Here is a 22779-nt window from a genome sequence, read left to right on the forward strand (position 1 = left end):
TGGGGGCACCTGAGTGACTCAGCCAGTGGCGCGTCCATCTTCAGCTCAGGTTGTAATCTCTCGGTTTGTGAGTTTGACCCTCACATCGGGCTCTGTGCTGTCAGTGCAGAGCCCACCTCGGATGTTCTGTCCCCCTCTCTCTGCCCTTCCCCCACTCGTACCCTCTCAAAAATAAATAGAACATTTTAAAAAACACTTTGGGTATACCACTTGCTGTATTATTAGAGTCATCTTTTATTTTTTATTTTTATTTTTGTGTTTTGGAGAGAGGACAAAAGTGAGCAAGGGGCAGAGAGAGAGAGAGGGAGAGAAACGGGGCTCACCTGGAGCTTGTGTTGTTGTGGTTTTTTTTTTTGTTTTTTTTTTTAACGTTTATTTATTAGAGGCAGAGAGAGACAGAGCATGAGCATGGGAGGGGCAGAGAGAGGAGGAGACACAGAATCTGAAGCAGGCTCCAGGCTCTGAGCTGTCAGCACGGAGCCTGACGGGCTCAAACCCATGAACCACAAGATTGTGACCCGAGCTGAAGCCAGACACTTAACCGACTGAGCCACCCAGGAGCCCCCTTTTTCAAAATTTGTTTTAATATTAATTTATTTTTGAGAGGGAGAGAGAGAGAGAATGTGTGTGTGTGTGCAAGTGGGGGAGAGACAGAGGGAGACACAGAATCCAAAGCAGGTTCCAGGCTCTGAGCTGTCAGCACAGAGCCTGATGCAGGTTTCGAACCCATAAACCATGAGGTCATGACCTAAGCTGAAGTCAGATGCTTAACCGACTGAGCCACCCAGGTGCTCTTTTTTTCCCCCCTAAACCTGGGGCTTCTGTTTTTACCAGAAGTGGGGCTTGTGCTCACCTGAAGCAGGGCTTGAGGTCACCCGATGTGGGGCTCAAGCTCACGAACTGTGAGATCGTGACCTGAGCTGAAGTCAGATGCTTAATGTCTGAGCCACCCAGGTGCCCTAGAGTCATCTTGTAAAATTTTGATTTGAGGTGCCTCGCTATCTCAGTCGGTAGAGCATGTGATCTTGATCTCGGGGTTGTAAGTTGAAGCCCCACTTTGGGTGTAGAGATTACTTAAAAATAAAATCTTTTAGGGGTGCCTGGAGGGCTCAGTCGGTTGAGCCTCCAACTCTTGATTTCGGCTCAGGTCATGATCCCAGGGTTGAGGGATTGAGCCCAGGGTTATGGGATCAAGCCTGGAGTTGGGCACCATGCTGAGCATGGAGCCTGCTTAAGACTCTCTCACCCTCTCTCTTTGCTCCTCTCTCCTGCTCTCTCTCTCCCTCTGCCTTTGCCCCTCTCCCCAACTTGTGCATGAGTGCTCTCTCTCTCTTAAAATTAAAAATTTTTTTTAATCTTTATTTTTAATTTTTTAGTTTCTTTACTTTGAGAGAGAGAAAGGGCACAAGTGGAGGAAAAACAGAGAGAGAGGGAGAGAGAATCCCAAGCAGGCTCTACACTGTCACCACAGAACCCAAGGTGGGGCTTGAACTCATGAACCATGTGATCATGACTTGAGTTGAAATCAAGTCGGCTGCTTAACTGACTGAGCCACCCAGGTGCCCCAAAAATAAAACCTTAAAAAAAAAAAAAGATAAATAAAATAAAATTTTGTTTTAATCTTAAATCTTTTGAGGTTAAAATCTTTAATGTTTTGGTTCTTTTCTTTTTCTTTTGTTTTTGCTTGCTATGTTAAACACTAAGATATGCATATGTATGTCTTTTTTTTTTTTTTAATTTTAGGGAGAGGATGAATGAAGGAGAAGGGCAGAGAGAGAGAGAGAGAGAGAGAGAGAGAGAGAGAGAGAGAGAATGAATCTCAAGCAGGCTTAGTGTGGAGCCCAACACAGGGCTTGATCCCATGACCCTGGGATCATGACCTGAGCTGAAATCAAGAGTCCGATGTTCAACCGACTGAGCCACCCAGGTGCCCCTAAACAGATATTTTAAGGTTCTTGAAAATGCAGTTTAGAAGAGTGATTATGATTAAGATCATGGGGTCAGGTGTCAGATTGCCTGGATTTGAATCACAGCAGTGTGACTGTAGGCAGGTTTCATAATTTATGGATGACTCAGTTTTCTCATCCGTAAATGGAGAGAATAAAAGCATCTATCTCATAGGGTTGTTGTAAGGATTAAATAAGTTAATATATGTAAAGCACTTAGAACAGTGCCTTAGTGCCTAATTACTTTTATCATCTAGCTAAAGATGGAGTAAGGCAAACTCAGTAACTGACATGGACTCTCCATAAAAATAAAGTGCTTTGCAACTGTTTGGATGATAAAAATCCTGCTCAGAACAAGTAATTTCCCAAAAAGCCACAAAATCTCTATAAAGACTAGATTTCTGCTTCTACATTTAAGAGGTTTGGTGTTTTCACTAAAGTGAAATTAGTTAACATGGTTGAAGAAAAAGGTTCAATCTGATGTTTGGGGAATAAGGGGAAAGCAGCAAGAGATAAAGAGAACTAACACTTATGATTCACCCACTATGATTGTCTGGTACTGTGTTAGGCACTTTGTATCTCCTTTAATCCTGTGTCATTTTTTTCAACCCAGGGAAGTGGATATCATTTTTCCCTTTTCATGGATGAGGAAACCGAGGCCCGGATTAAAAAATTTGCCCAAAGTATGATGAACACACAGATGACTGTATCATAAATGAGAATATATGTGACATAAAAGATAAAAGGAAGTGCTAATGGTGGCTAAAAGAAGCAAGAGAACATATCCAGTTAGGGATTGATTGATTGATTGATTGATTGATTGATTTTTGAGACAGAGAGAGAGAGAGCATGAACAGGGGAGGGTCAGAGAAAGAGGGAGACACAGAATCCGAAACAGGCTCCAGGCTCTGAGCTGTCAGCCCAGAGCCCGACGTGGGGCTTGAACCCACGGACTGTGAGATCATGACCTGAGCGAAGTCGGATGCTTAACCGACTGAGCCACCCAGGCGCCCCTCCAGTTAGGGTTTTAGAAGAAGCAGACTTTTAAAATGACCCTTCAAGAGTAGATAAGGGTTTGACAAGAGTGTGCCAACACAGATGCATTCAAGCACTAATTCTTGAGTCCGTGGCATTTGAAAGTACAGATAGATATCTGGGCCCTTCACCAGTTCAGCGTCTCTGAAGGGTGCGGGCCAAACAGTTGTGTTTTTTTAAAAACTTACTTATTTATTACTTAATACAAGTAATATTGCTGTGTTGCCAAGATTGAGAACTACTGTGCTGGGGGCTTAAAATGTATGGGCTGAATTTAGAGTATTACTAGTTATCCATTTTGTTTAGAAGTAAAACAGGGGACATTGTGAGAAATTGGCTGAAAAGCCAAATTGGCTACCAAATTTTGGAGAGCTTTGATTGGCAGAATAAGAAATTGTATTTGTTTTAAGAAATCATTTAAGGTATTTGTTTGTTGTTTTGCTAAAAAATACGTTTACATAAAATTTACCATCTTAATGTTTAAAGGTACACTTGGGCAGTATTACATATGTTTACATTGTTGTAAGACAGATCTCCAGACCTTTTTCGTCTTGTAAAGCCAAAACTCTATATCCGTTAAAGAACAACTCCCCTTTCTCCTCCTGCCTCAGCCCCTGGTAGTCATCATCATTCTACTTTCTATTTCTCTGAATTTGACTACTTTAGATCCTTGTATAGGTGGAATCATACAGCATCTGTCTTTTTATGAGTGCCTTATTTGAGTTAGCATAATGTCCTCAAGTTTCACTTATGTTGTAGCATGTGACAGGATTTCCTTCTTTCTAAAACTGAGTGATATTCCATTGTATGTATATACCACATTGTGTTTATCCATTCACACATCGATGAACATTTGGGTTACTTCTACCTTTTGGCTATTGTGAATAATGCTGTTGTGAACATAGGTATACAAATATCTCTTTGTGACCCTGTTTTCGATCGACTTGGATATATTCCCAAAAGTGAGATTGTCGGATCACAAGGTAGTTGTACTTTTAATTTTTTGAGGAACCTCCATACTGTTTTTCATTGTGGATGCAACCATTTTACAGACCTGTCAACAGTGCGAAGGGTTTTGTTGGCCAACACTTGCACTTGTTATTTTCTGGAGTTTTTTTTTATAGTGGTAGTCTTAATGGGTGTGAGGTAATATCTTGTTTTTGACTTGCACTTTTCTCTCATGATTACTGATGTTGAGCATCTCTTCATATACCTGTTGGCCATTTTATATCATCTTTGAGGAGAAATGCCCTTTGCCCATTTTAATTCGGTTGATTTTTTGTTGTTGAGTTAGAGTTCTTTATGTATTTTAGATATGAACCCCTCATCAGATCCATAATTTGCAAATAGTTCTCCCACGTAAGGTTTTTAAACATGTGCTTTTTTTCTGTGTATAAGATTTACCTGAAACTAATATACTGAAACTAATAATACATGAAACTAATATAACATTGTGTGTCAACTATACTAAAAAAAAATTTTTTTTTTAAGATTTAATTCTCGGTATTTAATTAATTACACCAGATTTGGATACTAAAGGAAATTATACAACATAATTACACCAAAGTTCTTTTAAGTTTAGGATAAATTCACTGGTGTCTTTACTGGTTTAAATGTACTTTCATCTTAAGGAAGGGATGGAGTGGGTGACTTGGAGAGCTCCTTCCTGGTTTTAAGAACAGTGTGTCTTTGTGTCTGAGAAGCCAAATGGTGATTATAATAATCTCTATTTGTAAATTTTATTATTTGTTAAAATATTTGTGTCTTGTATTTTTATTGTATTATTCCTTCTTTAGGATCTCAGACTTCTTAATCAAATTATATTTGAGAAAAACAAACCAAATGTAGAATTGTGTCTTTTTTTTTTTTTTTTAACGTTTATTTATTTTTGAGACAGAGACAGAGCATGAATGGGGGAGGGCCAGAGAGAGAGAGAGAGACACAGAATCTGAAACAGGCTCCAGGCTCTGAGCTGTCAGCACAGAGCCCAACGTGGGGCTCGAACTCACGGACCACGAGATCATGACCTGAGCCGAAGTCGGCCGCTTAACCGACTGAGCCACCCAGGCGCCCCGAATTGTGTCTTGCTTTAAACATTTTTATTTAAAAATCTTAGATTTATAGAAAAGTTGGAAAAATCATAGAGTTTACCCAGATTTCCATAATGTTTATACCTTATATCACCATAGTAAAATGATCGAAACCGGGAAATTAACATTGGTATAATACTATACTAAATTGCAAATTCTAACTGTACCAGTTTTTCCAGTAATGTCCTTTTCCAAGAAACCATATAGGATTTCACATTGGTGTATTAATTACATCTAGTTAATCCAATCTGTGACAGATCCTGAGTCTTACCTTGTGTTTCATGACCTTGACACTTTTGATGAGGACTGGTCAGTTATTTTGTAGAGTGTCTCTTAATTTGGGTTTGTCTGATACTTTCCCATGATCAAAATGAATTTTTGTATTTTTGGCAAGATTACCACAGAAGAGGTGTTATGGCCCTCTCGGTGCATCATATCAGCGGGTTACATGATGTCGCTTGGGTTATTAGCTTTGAACCCCCAGTTAAGGTGACGTATGCTAGTTTTTATTGTTACAAAGTTAAAATTTTTCCCTTTGTAGTTAATAAATACTTTAAGGAAAATACATTGAGACTCTAAATATTCACTTCTTGAGCTTTCTCCCTCTGATTTTAGCATCCATCTATGGATTTTGCCTGTAGCGATGATTACCATAGTATTTGCCTGCTGATGATTTTGTATTTTCCTCATTACATCTACATTTCTTTAAAATGTTTTTTAACTTTTATTCATTTTTGACAGAGAGAGGCAGAGTGCGAGCGGGGGAGGGGCAGAGAGAGAGGGAGACACAGAATCCAAAGCAGGCTCCAGGCTCCCGGCTCCCGGCTCCGGGCTCCGGGCTCCGGGCTCCAGGCTGTCAGCACAGAGCCCGAGGCGGGGCTTGAACTCAAGGACCTTGAGATCATGACCTGAGCCGAAGTCGGAAGCCCAACCAAATGAGCCACCCAGGCGCCCCATTCCTTCTACATTTGTAAATTGGATTTCTTCTGTAAGGAAAAGCTGTTTTCCTTCTCTTCTTATGTGTTTATTCATTTGTTTATGTGAGTGTGTACTCCTGGGCATTACTTTTATTCTAAGAGTTATAATTCAAACTATTATTATTTATTTTTGTTTGCTCAAATTGTTCCAGTTTAGGTTTTTGGAAACTCTTTTAGATGTTTTTTTTAAGTGTTTATTTTATTAATTTTGAGAGGGAGAGTGAGCATGCATGGCACAAGCAGGGAAGGGGCAGAGAGAGAGGGAGAGGGAATCCCAGGCAAGATATGGGGCTTGATCTCAACAAACTGTGGGAAATCATGACCTGAACTGAAATCAAGAGTCAGGTGCTCAACCGACTGAGACACCCAGGCGCCCTGGTCTTTGGAAATTCTTTTAGATTGGCTTCTGTTACCTCTGGAAAAGCCCCCATCCTTTTTCACGTACGTTCTTATTTTTTTTGGCACCACAGGATGTTCCAGGCCCACCTTGTATTTTCCCTGCCCCAACCCTGGATTCAAACACAGAAACCAGGAGCAGTGGTACCAGAGAACATATTTAGAAGTCAAGATCTGGGCACTAGGTGTACTCATTGCTACTTTGTATCTGTGCTTCTAGGCCCTCCTATCTAGGATACACCCCCCCCCCCATATTTATTTCTATATGTATCTATCTATATTTGAAAATCCTTGACTTCATACCAATCCTCTGATTCCAGTCCAACACATCCCTTTTTCTTATTTATACCTTCTTTTCCTAACAGTGAGAAACCTGGCTTTCATGTACACTATACTTATTTGTTTAGTTCTAGTGTACACATAAAGTAGTTTTGGAATTGCTTAAGAATTCTGAAATGGATTTACTAGAGTATGTTTCTTTATAATTCTTTTTACCTTTAACCCTACAGTATCCAATGAAAATACCTCTTTCCATAGTTATTTAGGTAGGTTATTTTCTTCCACACTTCCTTATGTGGTTATTTGTTTGTAATATCATTAGGTTGATTCGTTACTGTTTGTTCCACTTGGGGGTCCCTCCGTATTCTGGTTGATTTTATTTGTGGTTTTTTTGGTACCTGAAACTTACTGTAGTTTTAACAGACCAAACTACATAAAAAGGCATATGCTCAAAGGAGTGTTGCTCCCTTCTCATTCCTGCCACCCTGTTCCGAAATCTCCCTTTTTCCTACCCCCTTTCCCACTCATCTATCTCCTTTAGATAACCAATCTCTTTAGTTACTGGCTTACCTTTCCTGTATTTTTTTTTTTAAACGTTTATTTATTTTTGAGAGACATAAAGAGAGAGAGCGCAAGCAGGGGAGGGGCAGAGAGAGAGTGGGGGAGACACAGAATCTGAAGCAGGCTCTAGGCTCCGAGCTGTCAGCACAGAGCCCGACGTGGGCCTCGAACTCACAAATTGTGAGGTCATGACCTGAGCCTAAGTCGGACACTCAACCAACCGACTGAGCCACCCAGGTTTCCTGTATTTCTTTTGCACAAACGAGCATGTATGTCTATGTTTTCTTTTTCTCTTTTTACTTTTTTCAAAGAGAGAGAGCATGTGTGTGAGCAGGGGAGGGACAGAGGGAGAGGGAGAGAGAGAATCTTATGCAGGCAGGCTCCATGCTCAGTGCAGAGCCCAATATGGGACTCGATCTCATGACCCTGAGACCATGACCTGAGCCAAAACCAAGAGTCAGATGCTTAACCAGCTAAGCCACCCAAGGCTCCCTTGTGTCTTTATTTTCTTATTATACTTCTTTCTTATGTGAAGTGTAGAAAGGTAGCGTACCATAGGTATTTTTTGAGCTTTTTTTCCTCTTAGCAGTATATACTGGAAATTACTACAAATCAGTCCTAGTGATCTTCTTTTTTTATATAACTATATAGTACTCCACTATGTGGATGTACCATAGTTTAATAAACACCTACTTATGAACATTTTGACTGTTTCCAGTAATTTTTAGTTATAAGTATTGCTATAGTGATTACCTAGTGGTATGTGCATTTTTGAATTGTTTTAGAAGTGGGATTTCTGCATCCACAGTTAAGTGCATATGTAATTTTGTTAAATATTACCATGTTTCCCTGCAGAAAATTGTACCAGTTTGTGGTCTCAACAGCAGTGTATGAGACTACCTATTTTCCCAGAGCTGTGCCAACAAAATGTTGGCATATTTAAAACAAACTTTTTGCCAGTCTGATAGGTGATAAATGGTATATTGGTGGAGTTTTAATTTTCATTTTAAAAATTATGAATGAGTTGGATCACTTCTTCATGTCAAGATTTATTTTGATAACTTTGTGAATTGTAAGTTTACGTCTCTCACATATTTCTGCTAGAATCTCAGGTCCTTCACCCTTTACTTTTTAAGTGTTCTTCTACATTAGTGATGTTAGCTCTTTGTAGTATATGTTGTGCATGTTTTCTTCCAGTTTGTCAGTTGTCTTTTGATTTTGTTTGATGTTTTTTGCTATGTAAAAATTTTTATTTCATGTAGTCAAATTTATGGATTTTTTTCCTTAGAATTATGACTTAACTGGTATTTTACAAATATTCATTTCAGCTAATATTTACTGAACTTATTAAGTACCAAACGAGTACTAGGCACTTCATATCAAGTTAAAATTAAGTAATATGGGGAAAATTGGAAATAAGCTGAGTTTTAAAGAAGACTTATGGTTAGAAGAATTATACTATACCTATAAAATAAAATCCTGTGTAACAAAGCTTGTTTTCAAGAATATTTGGTGAAATGAAAAGATACTTATGTTGTTAAGTTTTAATTTTTTTTTTTAATGTTTGTTTATTTTTGTGAGAGAGAGAGATTGGGAGTGTGTGAGCAATATCAGGGGAGGGGCAGAGAGAGAGGGAAACACAGAATCCAAAGTGGGATCCAGGCTCTGAGCTGTCAGCACAGAGCCCGATGAGGGGCTCCAGCTCATAGACTGCAAGATCATGACCCAGGCCAAAGTTGGACACTTAGCTGACTGAGCCACCCAGGCGCCCCTAATGTTAGGTTTTAAAAAGCTGCCTCCAAACTACCTTTGGTATGGTACAGTTTTTCAGAGAAAATACTACTTGTAAAAAAATATATATATAAATGGAAGTACTCTAAAATGTGGTTATCTCTAGGCATTAAACTATGTATGAGTTTTATTTTCTTCATATTTGGTATAACTTTGGGCAGTTATCTAACCTCTCTGCCTTAATTTCCTCATCTTTCAAATGGGCATAATATGTAGTAACTATCTTATATGTGTTTTCGGTATATGGTAAGTATTTTACAAGATAATGCACTTGAAACAGTGCCTGGCCTACAGTAAGCTTTCTGCTAGCTGATATTTTATTATTTCTCTACTTTAGCCACAGATTATTGTTCTTACAAGAAATGTTTTTTTAACATTGTGTTCCATAATAAATGTAAAGATATGTGTTTATATGCTAAGTTTGAAAGTAATAAATGCTCATTGTAGAAAATTTGAAAAATATAGAACAGCATGAAGAAGAAAAGAAGTACTACCAAATATATAATGTGATTATAAATGGCAGCTTATGAACTCTCCATTTGCCAGGAATCTTAACTGTATTTTAATTCTTTTTTTAACGTTTGTTTTATTTTTGAGAGCACGAGCAGGGGATGGGCAGAGAGAGGGAGACACAGAATCTGAAGCAGGCTCCAGGCTTCTAGCTGTCAGCACAGAGCCTGACTCAGGGCTCAAACTCACAAACCATGAGAGCATGACCTGAGCCGAAGTCAGACTCTTGACCTATTGAGTCACCCAGGCACCCCTTAACTATATTTTAAAACTTGAAGTGAAGAAATGATACATTTATAATTTTTAGATACTCTGAAAATTTCCTTTGTATCAAGTTCGGGAGAAATCAGCAGGTTGTTTGCCTTTTTTTAAAAAATTGTCTAAATATAAATAACATGACTTAAAAAGGTGTCATGATCTGGTTTATATACAGCCTTATCAAGATGAGATCTGAAAATACAAGCCAGAATGCTGCTTGAGTCTTATCCCTTTCTTTCAAAGTTACTGCACTTCAAATATATGTTAAAGGTGTCTTGATAACTAACGCTTACATTACTTATATATCCTTCCAAGCAGCTCTTCTCCAGGTGTGAGAAAAGAACCTGATGTGCCCGTGTTCCTTGCAAATTCTGTGCCAGCAGAGAGTATAAGCATGTGCTTACAGAGTGGACCAACAGAGGGTGCTAGTAACAACCCTGTAACATCAGGTGAACCCAAAACTGAGCAAGTGATACAACCCTTGCCTCCTCAACCATCAGACAGGCAGAAAATATACCAGGATTTATTGGTAAGAAATGTAATGCATTTCATTTTTTCTGAGATGATTATTTAGTTTAAAGTAGACTAGTTAAGCCTTTCCTGTCTTTAAACTGATTGGGACTTTGATATAAAAAGATTTCCCCAAATTAATGATACATAATTTATTTCCTTTAGCTTTTTGTGATTATGATAACCTAAATTCAGTATAAGCATGCCAGTCATCAGATACTTAGATAGGTTGGGGGGGGGGGTGGAACCTGATTTTAAAACAGAAGTGTTGATATTATGCCAAATTCAAACTAAGCTAGTACCAGAAAAAACAAGCAACAATTTGCAGGAAGTTTGAAAGTTGAAAAGTAGGAGAATATTGATGATAATATTTACTGAGTTCAGGTAAGCAGATTTTTATAGAATATTTAGCTTAGTCTAAGAAATAAACTAAGTAAAGGGAATAATATAAAGATGAATATGGTAGTCTCTGCTCGTGAGAATCTAGGGGAAATAGCACATGGATACTAGTAGCAAGCAATTATAGGACAGGCCGAGAAGTGCTATAAACAAAGGCAGCATGGACTAAAAAGGGATAATTCTGGTTGGAGGAAATAGTCACCTAGTCGTCTTGGAAAAGTTGGAATATAAAGTGAGACTTGAAGGTTGAATGACCCTGGCTGTCACTTCCATCCAAACTGTAGACTTTGGAACACTGGATGTCTCCATGCTTCATAGGGCCCTAAGTACCCATCAATGAACACATAATTGTTATTTGCCTGCGGAGTCCTATACTGGTGCTAGCAGCTGTGGCTCAGCGAATGAAATGTACTCTAATGCCAGGAAGGCAGAGATAGTATCACAGGTCATTCTCATTCAAAGGGAGAAAGGAGAAGAGTCAGATTCTGAACATAAAGATCTAATTTATAACTCTGAAACATTACCATTTTCCTTTCTTGAGAGAGAGAGAGTGTGTGTGCACAAGTGAGCGAGGGGCATAGAGAGTGGGGGGGAGAGAGAAGCAGGGCTCACCCGAAGTGGGGCTCGTGTTCACCCAAAGTGGGGCTTGAGCTCACCCAATGCAGGACTTGAACTCACAAACCGTGAGATCATGACGTGAGCCAAAATCAGATGTTTAACCAGCTGAACCATCCAGGTGCCCGAAACATTACCATTTTTCAAACGAAAGCATGATTTAGAACTTTAATTTATAGCTACTATAAACCCTTGAAAACACTTGAAATATTACTGAAATGATTTTAAATTTGGTTTTAAAATGAACAAGTTCTGAACAGACGTTCTAAATTTCCTCAGAGCCTGATGAAATCATTTGTTAAGATGGGCTTCCTTTAGGGGCGCCTGGGTGGCGCAGTCGGTTAAGCGTCCGACTTCAGCCAGGTCACGATCTCACGGTCCGTGAGTTCGAGCCCCGCATCAGGCTCTGGGCTGATGGCTCAGAGCCTGGAGCCTGTTTCCAATTCTGTGTCTCCCTCTCTCTCTGCCCCTCCCCCATTCATGCTCTGTCTCTCTCTGTCCCAAAAATAAATAAACGTTGAAGATGGGCTTCCTTTATAAAAACCCCATAGTATAAAAAATTTCCAAATATATTTGCTTCTTTATAGAATTTGGCAAGATATTATTTCGCTTTTCCCTGGCCTTGCTTATGCTGCTATTTACACTTTTGTTTCCTAAGATTGTTAATAGTGATTTTTCAAATACATTTTTTTTCATCAGAGTCAAGTGAACCACCTACTGAATAGCTCCTCCAAAGAAACTGAGCAGCCGTCCACCAAAGCAGTAATTATCAGCCATGAATGTACCAGAACACAAAATGTTTACCATACAAAGAAAAAGAAACGTGATTCAGGGCCAGCAGACAAAGATTGTGTTCTTAATGCAACCCTTAAACAACTAAGAAACCTTGGAGTAAAAATTGATTCTCCCACTAAAGTGAATAAAAATGCACATAAAGTGGATCATGCCAGGTAACTTTAAAATTTGTTTTAAAAGATCAAACAAAATTGTAGATGTATTGCAGCAGTCTCATGAGAAAAAGTATAAGCTCGCCACTCCATTCAATTGATGCATCATGAATTCAGGGCCTACTATGTGTGTGATGACTAAGAGATCATCTCTACCCTTTAGGGTCTTCATTTTAGTAGGAGAGTAGGTTTTATATACATAAATCCCACCTGGGGGAAGATGCCAACAAAATGCTCTGGAAGGCTTGGAGAAAGAAATGGACTTTACTCATTGTTGGTGTCTAGAAGGCCTTCCTGGAGGTGCTAGGGTCTGCACCACCTATTGGACGTTCGGTTATGCAGTTGTGTCGACTAAAAGGCAAAAACATTCCTTTCCCTAGAAATGGGTTTTCAACAGTCTAGTCATACAAACCTTACTTCTTGCTTACCGATTACAATTGGCCATATTTTTCTGTTCAGATTCTTCTTCATCAAAGATGATCTTTATCACATACTTATTTTTAAAAGGATAAAAATCTGAAAATTGTATTATTAAGGTTAGCCTGTTTTCTGTTAATTATTTTTGTTTCATAGTTGCAAAAGTAGCATGGTCTCATGTTTTAAGAAAATATTAAATAAAAAAGAGAAAATATTAAATAATACAAAGAGTATCAGATAAAATGCAAAAGCTCCCACTCCCCAAATTCCTCAGTTTGACTCCTCTTAACTGTTTCTTTTGCGTTCTGCAAAAATGTTGTGCATATTCAGGTGTATATGTGTGTGAAGAGTGTTGCAATCTGCTTTTGTTTTGTTTGCTTAACATTATGTCTTAGATACTTTTCTTTATAGGTATATGTAGTTCTTTCTCATGCATTTAAACAGCTGCATAATACTCTGTTGTACACAGAATATAGTGAACCTGACCTCTGTTAATGGACTTAGACTGAATCTCTTATTTCTTATCTCAAACAATGCTAAGTAAACATCTTTCTACAGGAGCTGATACAAATATCTTTGTAGGATCAACTCTTAGAAGTAGGCAGGATCAGAGGATATATGCATTTAAAGTTTTGGTAGTTGTTGCCATTGCCCACCAAATGAGTTGTACCAGTTTATGTTCCTACCAACAGTATAAGAGAGTAAGGCTAGCATTTTTGAAGGTTTTATCTCAATACTGTGAGACAGAGGCTGTATAACGTCTGTTGGAATATACAAATTATCCTGCTATCTGTGGAACACTGTGTTTTGGTGTGGTGCCTTTGGGGAGTAGTTTTTAGGTAATTATTTCTTCGTAGTAGTTACCCAGTTTTAATGTCTTTACAGTAAAACAGTGGAATTAATAAATTTTCAGCATATAATGAACTTGATTTGTTTTTTAGATGCTTAGAATGAAATGGAAAGTAGAGCCTTTTGATTTACCATTGTGGGGTAGTCATTGTTTTATCAAGATTGTTCTGTTCTTCATTTACATAACAATTTACATTGGAAATCTATACTATGAAAATTATATATGCTCAGGGTTGGCATTTTAGAAAATGAAGAGAATGTCATTTGAACTAATAACATCCAAAGAAAATCAGTTTTTTAAGAAACAGTTTTAGGGGCACCTGGGTGGCCCAGCTGGTTGAGCATCTGACTCTTGATTTCAGCTCAGGTCATGATCCCAGGGTTCAGAAGGTCAAGCCCCGTATCGGGCCCCACGCTGAGCATGGAGCCTGCTTTAGATTCTCTCCCTCCCTCTCCTTCTGTTCCTCTCCTACTTGCACTCACTCACTCTCTTTCTCAAAAAATAAAAATTAGGGGGCTGGGAGGGAGGGGAGAGTGATGGGTATTGAGGAGGGCACCTTTCGGGATGAGCACTGGGTGTTGTATGGAAACCAATTTGACAATAAATGTCATATATTGATAAATAAATAAATAAATAAAGCATTTTCAGTATGATTCCAACGTTAAAAAAAAAAAATAAAAATTAAATTAAAAAAAGAAACAGTTGGGGCCCCTGGGTGGCACAGTCGGTTAAGCGTCCGACTTCAGCCAGGTCACGATCTTGTGGTCCGTGAGTTCGAGCCCCGCGTCAGGCTCTGGGCTGATGGCTCAGAGCCTGGAGCCTGTTTCCGATTCTGTGTCTCCCTCTCTCTCTGCCCCTCCCCCGTTCATGCTCTGTCTCTCTCTGTCCCCAAAATAAATAAACGTTGAAAAAAAAAATTAAAAAAAAAAAAAAAAAGAAACAGTTGCAATTTTACTATATATACAATTTTACCATTTTTCTTTATGAATTTTAATACTGTGGGCTATGCCCATTTTTAAAATTTGATTACCAGTTGAAAAACTCATAGATAAACGTTCATAGATAGGATTTTAATTTCATATAAGATAATTTTCTCAAGGAAGCGAAAGCCAATATGAAAAAAATTGTTTTTCGGTTCGAAACAATATGTTAAATTAGGTATTTCCATAGAGGGGTAAGTAACATAGTTATATCTTTATGTGAAAAAAATCTTTTAGATTTTATTATATGGTATAAGTTGTATAAAATATTGTAGAACTTTGGAAATAGAACTTGATATTTGTTTTCATTGTCAAAGTAATATAAACTTATTTTGTAAAATGTAGAAAAACCATATTCATCCCAATCAAACTCATTTATTATTAAAACTTTGCTTTTGTGTTTCCTTTTCTTTTTCTAAAATAATTTTTTAATTCTGGAGAATTTCTTTTTTTTTTTTAATTTTTTAAAAATGTTACTTATTTTTGAGAGAGAAGAGAGAGTGTGTAAGCTGGGGAGGGGCAGAGAGAGAGGGAGATAGAATCTGAAGTGGGCTCCGTGCTGTCAGGACAGAGCCCGATGCAGGGCTCGAACTCACGAACTGTGAGATCATGACCTGAGCCGAAGTTGGACGCTCAACTGACTGAAGTACCACTCTAATTTTTCCCCCCTCTAAAATAATTTTTAACAGCAACCATTTATTGAGCGTTCATAGTGTGTCAGGAACTGTGCTGAATTTTTATGCAGTATTTTTCATTTAACCCTTAGTAATCTATATAGTAGACACTATTATTATTCCTGTTTTATAGATAAGGAAATTAAGTACCAATTTGATCAAGGCCCCCATACCTGTGATTTTAAACCTACTCTCTCTAATTCCAAAGTCCATAGTTTGTTTTTTGTTTTGTTTTATTACTGTTTTGCTCTCTTGCTCATTTAATTTTTTGGTGAGGTCTGATGGTGGTGTATAGTTTGCTACTTTGTGTTTTGACCGTGTTGTGTCTACCAAAAAAAAACCAAATTCTTTTTGGCTTTACACTGGGAAATAAGCATGTTTTCCAAATTGTTGTAACTCTTACTAACCATCATCTTTAATGGGGATATATCCTAATCCATTAAGTGGGATATATAGCATTTGTTTACCTAACCCTTCCCTTTTGTCAGAACAGAAAAGAACTTGTCAGGTTGGCTTCAATTTCTATTTTATTTTTTTTAATTTTAATTTTTTTAAAAAAAGATTTTTATTTGGGGGGTGCCTGGGTGGCTGAGTCGGTTGAGTGTCCAACTTTGGCTCAGGTCATGATCTCGTGGTTCATGGGTTTGAGCCCCACATCGGGCTCTTCGCTGTCAGCGCAGCGCCCACTTCGGATCTTTTATCTTCCCCTGTCTATACCTCTCCCCTGCTTGCGCTCTCTCTCTAAAAAATAATCAGACATTTAACGAAAAAAGATTTTTAAGTAATCTTGACACCTGACGTGAGGCTTGAATTTACAACCCTGAGATGAAAAGTCACAAGCTCTTCCAGCTAGCCAGTCAGGTGCCCCAATTTCTTACTACTTAATTTTTTAATGTTTGTTTATTTTTGAGAGAGAGAGGAAGAGAGAGCTCAGGGAGGGGCAAAGAAAGGAAGACAGAGGATCCTAAGTGAGCTCCTGCTCAGCAGAGAGCCTGAGAGCCCAGTGCAGGGCTCAAACTCACAAACGGTGAGATCATGACCTGAGTCAAAGTCAGGCGCTTAACCGACTGAGCCACCCAGGTGCCCCTTTTGAAATGTTGCTGTAATGAAGATCTTGTTGCAAAGATTGCATTTTTTTTTTTTTTTTTTTTTTTTTTTTTTTTTTTTAGTTTTAGGATTCTTGCCTTACAGTCTCAGAAATGGAAAGACTAAGTCAAAAGGGTAGGAAAATTTTAAAGCTGTTGTGACATTGCTTTCTGAAAGAGAAGGTTTTATAGTCTTACCAGCTATATGTATTATTTCGCCAATACTTTCATTCATTTTACTTCAATAAATACGTATTGAGCTTCTATTTTGAGCCAGCTTTGAGAGACATCATGGTATACAAGATAACCTGTTGAAGACATCTTTGCCCCCACAGAGCCCATTGTGCAGTGGAAAAGACACATAAATAGTCAACTATGATATATTCTGTTACCACCTATGAAAAGGAAGGATATATATAGTATGTTGTAGAAACACATAGGAAAGGTACCTAACATTAGCAGTATTTTCATACTGTATTATAATTACCCTATATTAAAATTGTCCTTTTGAACATGTGTGCTAATTTAGACCAAAAATATATTAAACTATTCTTTTTTTTTTTTTTTAACGTTTATTTATTCTTGAGACAGAGAGACAGACTGTGAATGGGGGAGGGGCAGAGAGAGAGGGAGACACAGAATTGGAAGCAGGCTCCAGGCTCCGAGCCATCAGCCCAGAGCCTGACGCAGGGCTCGAACTCACGGACCGTGAGATCGTGACCTGAGTCGAAGTCGGACGCTTAACCGACTGAGCCACCCAGGCGCCCCTAAACTATTTAATTTATATTTTATTGATTATTAATGGCTTCTGCATATTATTATGATTAAAAATGAAACCACACTGAAACTGTTTCTCCAACACAAAGAAGTGAGATTTTGTTTGTCATTAATCTTAGGCTGAAAGAATCTAAAGCCTAATTAATTAATTCATACTGTTTTTTGTCTTAAACTGTTCTGTTTTTTTTAACAACTTTGTTGTTGTTTAATGTTTATTTTTGAGAGAGAGAGAGCACAAGTAGGGGAGGGGCAGAGAGAGAGGGAGACACAGAATCTGAAGCAGGCTCCAGGTTCCCAACTGTCAGTATAGACCCTGACTTGGGGTTCAAACTCCTGAACCATGAGATCATGATCTAAACCAAAGGACGCTTAACCGACTGAGCCACCCAGGTGCCCCAAACTAATTTTTTTTAGTATAATCTCCTACCACTGTCTGCCAGCCTTCCAGCTTACCCACCATTGGGATTTGCAAGGTTCCTCACTGTTACTTTCACCTGGGATATTCTTTTTCACCTTTCTGCCTGCCAGAATCCTCTTATCCTTCAAGGCTGAACTCAGATGGCAGCTCCTTTGTCAAGCTTTCCTGGGCCCCTCACCAGAATATTGATGTTTTTACTCAGACTACCTTGTTCCTAATATATCCTATTCTATACCCTATTCTTGTGATAGGTTTTCCAGCAAGATCATGAGTAGTATATATCTCTGAATCTTCATTGCTTCTATCACACTTGGTGGGTCTTCCATGAGTCATTTGCTGAATTAGTGAAATCCCATCTGTTTGGGTCATTATTGAAGGATACAGTGAATGCTTTATTTTTAGCACCTCTTTGGTACTTATTGTCCGTATTTGTGGCCTTGTTACCTTTTAACATCTATGAGTATAATATAACTGGTATGCTTAAAAGTTCATAAGACAGGCGTTTAGAATTTAAGGTACATTTTCCTATGGAAATAGTGTTACAAATTATAGTTTAGTAATCCAGGAAAGTACTCTTTATAATTCTTACAATCTACACTGTTCCCCTAGTTTATAAACCACCTATTCTTTGTCATTGTACCTATGTGAGAACTCATTTCATGTACAGACTTCGGAAGCAGATCCTCCCACCAGATGAGTAACTGAGACAAGGGAAGGAAGATTTCCTTTCTGCTTTCCAGGTTCAGAACTGCAGAGATTAGGAGGGTCCAAAGGCAGGAGAGCAATGAAAGAAGGTGCTAAACAAGTTTACCCCTAGAAATTGTAGGGAAGATGGAGATTGTGGTTTGAGGTCTGGCAGCAGCCTCTACAGGCATATTTCCAATTCCTTTCAAATTCAAAACAGATCTTAAGCAGTCTCTTTAGTCGCTTCCTTCCTTTCTACTTATTAGTTGAAAACCCAGTGTAGGATAAGTAGGAGTTTACTAATTGGTATTCAAACAGAACAATAAAGTCAAAGTTAGTTTTCATCTTTAAATAAGTTGGAATAATTTTTGTAATTTTGGAATAGTTGTTGGCCTGGGACTCTCCTATAGAAGCATAAATGGACTCTCATCATCCTTCTGAGACTGTCCATCTAATGAGATGCTAACATAGTATATTTGTGCTCAAGGCTGTTAGGATTTGATTAGTGAGTGGCCTCCTGTTGTTTCTCATCTTTAATTACCCTAGTGTTTATATGCATTCGTTTTGAGCCTTATTGATCTGTTTTGTTTTCAAAGTAGTGTTGTTTCCCCTAACCCCTAATTGAAATTAGCTAGCTGTGTTACACAACGAAACTTGAAGGACCTTCTAAACTGATAGTGACTGGTTTGTGGATGTATATAGATTCTTTAGCTATTCTATAATAAAAGAAGATGTAACTCAAATTAGACCTACTTTTTCTAAATATTTAGCATTTTGAATTAGAAGTTTTAATTTATTTACATTAATATTATCTCTAGAGATATATATTTTTAACATGTACAGGTCTTCTGATTTAATATGCAAATTGCTTATAATTTTGAAGAAATAGGCAAAGAAAGTAGAAAAGATTTTATATTTAGAAAATATTATCACTGTGAACATTTCATAAAAGAATAATGTCTAGATATATTGGTGTCTCTTCCATCATATTAAGTACCTAAGTACCAAGAAGATTAAGGGAAAATTATAAGGTGGTTTTAAAGACCAACATTATCGAGCACACTGTTTCATTGTTTGATGATGATATCATTGGTTTCAGGAATATTAACGGTTGAAAATAGCTTCTTCAAAATTTCAGATACTTCTCAGAATGAAAATACCTGCTCATTATTTGGGTTTTATGGGGGTAGAGATGCAGACAGTGGCTGGCACATATAAAACAACTGAATTTCTTCATCGAGTGATATGCAAAATTACAGTGTATTTGAGTAGAATATAATGTTTACCACAACAAACAGTACACAAAAGACTCTAATTTTTAGGGAACAGAAAAACTGATACCAAAATAATAGTGAAACACAGGGGTGGTAGAGCCCTAGAGAATAAGGCGACCTGGGCTCAGCTTTTCAATTCTTAGCTGTTCAGCTTAGGCAAATTAGTAAAAAAAAAAAAAAAATCCCTATTCCTTAGTGTTTTCAGCTATAAAATAAAGATAATAGTACTTATTTCTTTAATTCATACAGTAAATATTCAGTAAGTGCCTACTATGTGCCAGACACTGTTTAGGCACCAAGGATATTGACATGAGGTGGTGGATTTAAAAATACCTGCCCTCATGGGCTTTCATGAAGGAGCTGGATGATAAATAAGAAATGTGAATTAGGGGCACCTGGGTGGCTCAGTCCATTGAACATCCAGCTCAGCTCAGGACATGATCTCACAGTTTGTGAGTTCGAGCCCCTCATTGGGCTCTCTGCTGTCAGTGCAGAGCCCACTTCAGATCCTCTGTGCCCCACCCACCTCTGCACCTCTCCCTCTCGTGTTCTCTCTTTCTCTCCCAAAAATAAACATTAAAAAAAAAAAAAAAGAGGGGCACCTGGGTGGCTCAGTTGGTCGAGTGACCAACCTCAGCTCAGGTCATGATCTCAGTTCATGAGTTCAAGCCCCGCGTCAGGCTTTGGACTGATAGCACAGACTGCTTCCGATTCTCTGCCTCTCACCTGCTCACGCTTGTGCGCTCTCAAATAAATAAACATTAAAAAGTTAAGAGAAAAAAAAGAAATGTGAGTTAAAGATATGGAATGCCAATAAATGATGTAAATGTGAAATGTTGTATAGAGTGTACAATGAGGTTGGAATATTTGAAAGGCAAGATACCTCTGAGAAAGGTTTCTGTGAGGATTAAATGAGATACTGAGTGTGCCTGGCACATAATCAGGCATCAGTAAAAATTAGCAGCTATTTTTATTGTATTTATGATATAAAGGAAAAAGGCAAGTCAGTTAATATTAATGAGATGACACCAACCAAAAGTAAGTTGATGATTATATCTAATGAAAGAAAATTAGTGTATACAGAGATACATATAGTAGCCCATATCCAGAGACTGGTTGATGTTTTTCACTCATTACAAATGGAGTCTCTTCAACTACGGACAATTTCATATTCTGAGCTACTCACCAAAGCTTGTAAATGTTACATTATCAGATATTTGCTCTGTTTGATTTTATTTATTTATTTATTTATTTATTTATTTATTTATTTATTTATTTTTACCAAAATTGAATGGCTTTTACATTTGGGGGCATTGTATTTGTTCTTAAAATCATGACTGATGTATAAATTTAGGAGAACTAGTTTGTGGTCCACTTTTAGTCTTTGAATCATGGATTACCTTCTAGTTTACCATATTTATCTCTTGAATGTACCTGGATCATTAAGACTTAGATGTTTGCACACTCAGATAAAAAAGCACCGTGAATCTTGAAGCTGGAAACCTTTTGTTGCTTTCTTAGAATGGAACACATTTAGAATAACAGCATTTAGTACTCAAAATAAGATAAATGATGGCCTGCTCCATTGTGTCTTTCAGTGTGTTGGCATGCATCAGCCCCGAAGCAGTGATTTCTGGATTAAACTACATGTCATTTGCTAATGTTGGTATGAGTGGCTTAAGCCCCAACGGCGTGGATTTGAGCATGGAGGCGAATGCTATAGCTCTGAAATATTTAAATGAAAATCAGCTGTCACAACTATCCCTCAGTCGATCAAACCAAAATAACTGTGACTCATCTTTTAGTCTTCTACATATTAATACAGACAGAAGCACAGTGGGGCTTAGTTTAATTTCACCAAACAACATGTCATTTGCAACCAAAAAATATATGAAGAGATATGGACTCATTCAAAGCAGTGACAACAGTGAAGATGAAGAGGAGCCTCCAAACCATACAGAGGGCAAGAGTGAACATTTACTGAATCAAAACCTTACATCCACACCTGAGCAACTAGACTGTCAGACAGAGCCCTCTAGGAACACCTGTGAAATAATTAATTGTCACAACTGTGAACCCGTGAGCACCCACACAGATATGCCAGTACTGAGAAATATTACAAATGAAGTTGTGCGGCCAAAAGCAATGCAGCAATTGAATGAAAACCCAGCTTTCTTATTAAAAAACTTTAAACCAAGTCCTGCAGTGAACCTCCGAACTGGAAAAGCAGAGTTTACCCAACATCCTGAGAAAGAAAATGAAAGGGACTCTCCAATTCTTCCTGAAAGTTTCAAACCTGAAACTTTAAAGCAGATGAACAGTATGAATTCAGTAGGCACCTTCTTAGATGTAAAGCGGCTCAGACAGTTGCCAAAACTATTTTGAACCTTAAACTCCCCACCCTCCTGATGTGAGGATGGGGTGTCTCCCAAAGAGACTTAGGGAAGCCAGAGCTGCTTGGTGGTTTGGGGATCCCTAAGCATTCTCAGGGCCGCTCTGTTTCTTGGCAGCAGCTGATGGCAAAGAGCCGAACAAGCAACCTGATGGTCTGGGAGATGGCTGACTGGTGGGAGGTGAGGTTCTCTGTTCAAATAGAGCCATTCAGCATCACTGTGACTTTTTAAAAAAAATCCCAAGACCAGTCATTTAAACAAATTTACGTACACAGGTAGTATCCAGCTCTAAATCTGAACTGTTCTTTGTGAAAAGTAAGTCCATTTTCCTAGCATGTTGCATCTCTGCGTCCACCCACTATCACCTAAAAGAACATGAGATAGACTTATCATGACCCTCACTAAATTAACTAAACCCACCCTTATTGAATTTAAGGGAAAAGTTTTATTTTTAAAAATAACTTGAAGATCTTTTACACAACAAGTATATATGTTCTCTTAATTAGGATGCATATTTGTCGAATTCTGTGGAAGTAAAACTCTTGCAGTCTGGTAGGTTGATGTTATGTAACATTTTCAACATTATAGCACTAGCTATCACAAAATAAGAAAATTACTGAGTATGAGTGTGTTTTACAGACTTTGAGTATTTCACGTGTTTTAATATTTTTTAGTAGAACTTAATAAAAATGTTCAGATTTACTGTTTTCCTTTGTACTCTGCTATAACGTATCCTTCTTTCTACACTTGTTAAAAAAAAAAACTTTTTAGACTCCCCCAAAATTATAAAAATAATAGCAGAGAATTCTGGTGTACCCTTTAGCCAGTGACCCCCCAATGATAGTATCTTACATAGCCATAGCAAATGATCAAAACCAAGAAATTGACATTGGGTACAATATTAGTAACTAAA

The 22779-nt window shown here is 38.0% G+C and overlaps 1 protein-coding gene across 9 annotated transcripts in view; it reads left to right on the forward strand.

The window, feature by feature from the left end:
* Nucleotides 1-22567, forward strand: part of STIL (STIL centriolar assembly protein) — a 64850-nt gene extending 42283 nt beyond the window's left edge. For 8 of the 9 annotated variants that reach the window (XM_047873325.1, XM_047873324.1, XM_047873330.1 and 5 more), the window contains 3 exons: nt 10162-10372; nt 12067-12317; nt 21072-22567. In XM_047873325.1, coding sequence (XP_047729281.1) covers nt 10162-10372; nt 12067-12317; nt 21072-21858 — 1249 coding nt within the window. In that variant the 3' untranslated portion in view covers nt 21859-22567. Of the gene's footprint in view, nt 1-10158; nt 10373-12066; nt 12318-21071 lie in introns of all 9 variants that reach the window. The other variant, XM_047873329.1, reaches the window with a different exon arrangement.
* The last annotated feature ends 212 nt before the right edge of the window (nt 22568-22779 follow it).

The sequence above is a fragment of the Prionailurus viverrinus genome, chromosome C1 (genome assembly GCF_022837055.1).
Source record: "Prionailurus viverrinus isolate Anna chromosome C1, UM_Priviv_1.0, whole genome shotgun sequence".
Classification (NCBI taxonomy): domain Eukaryota; kingdom Metazoa; phylum Chordata; class Mammalia; order Carnivora; family Felidae; genus Prionailurus; species Prionailurus viverrinus.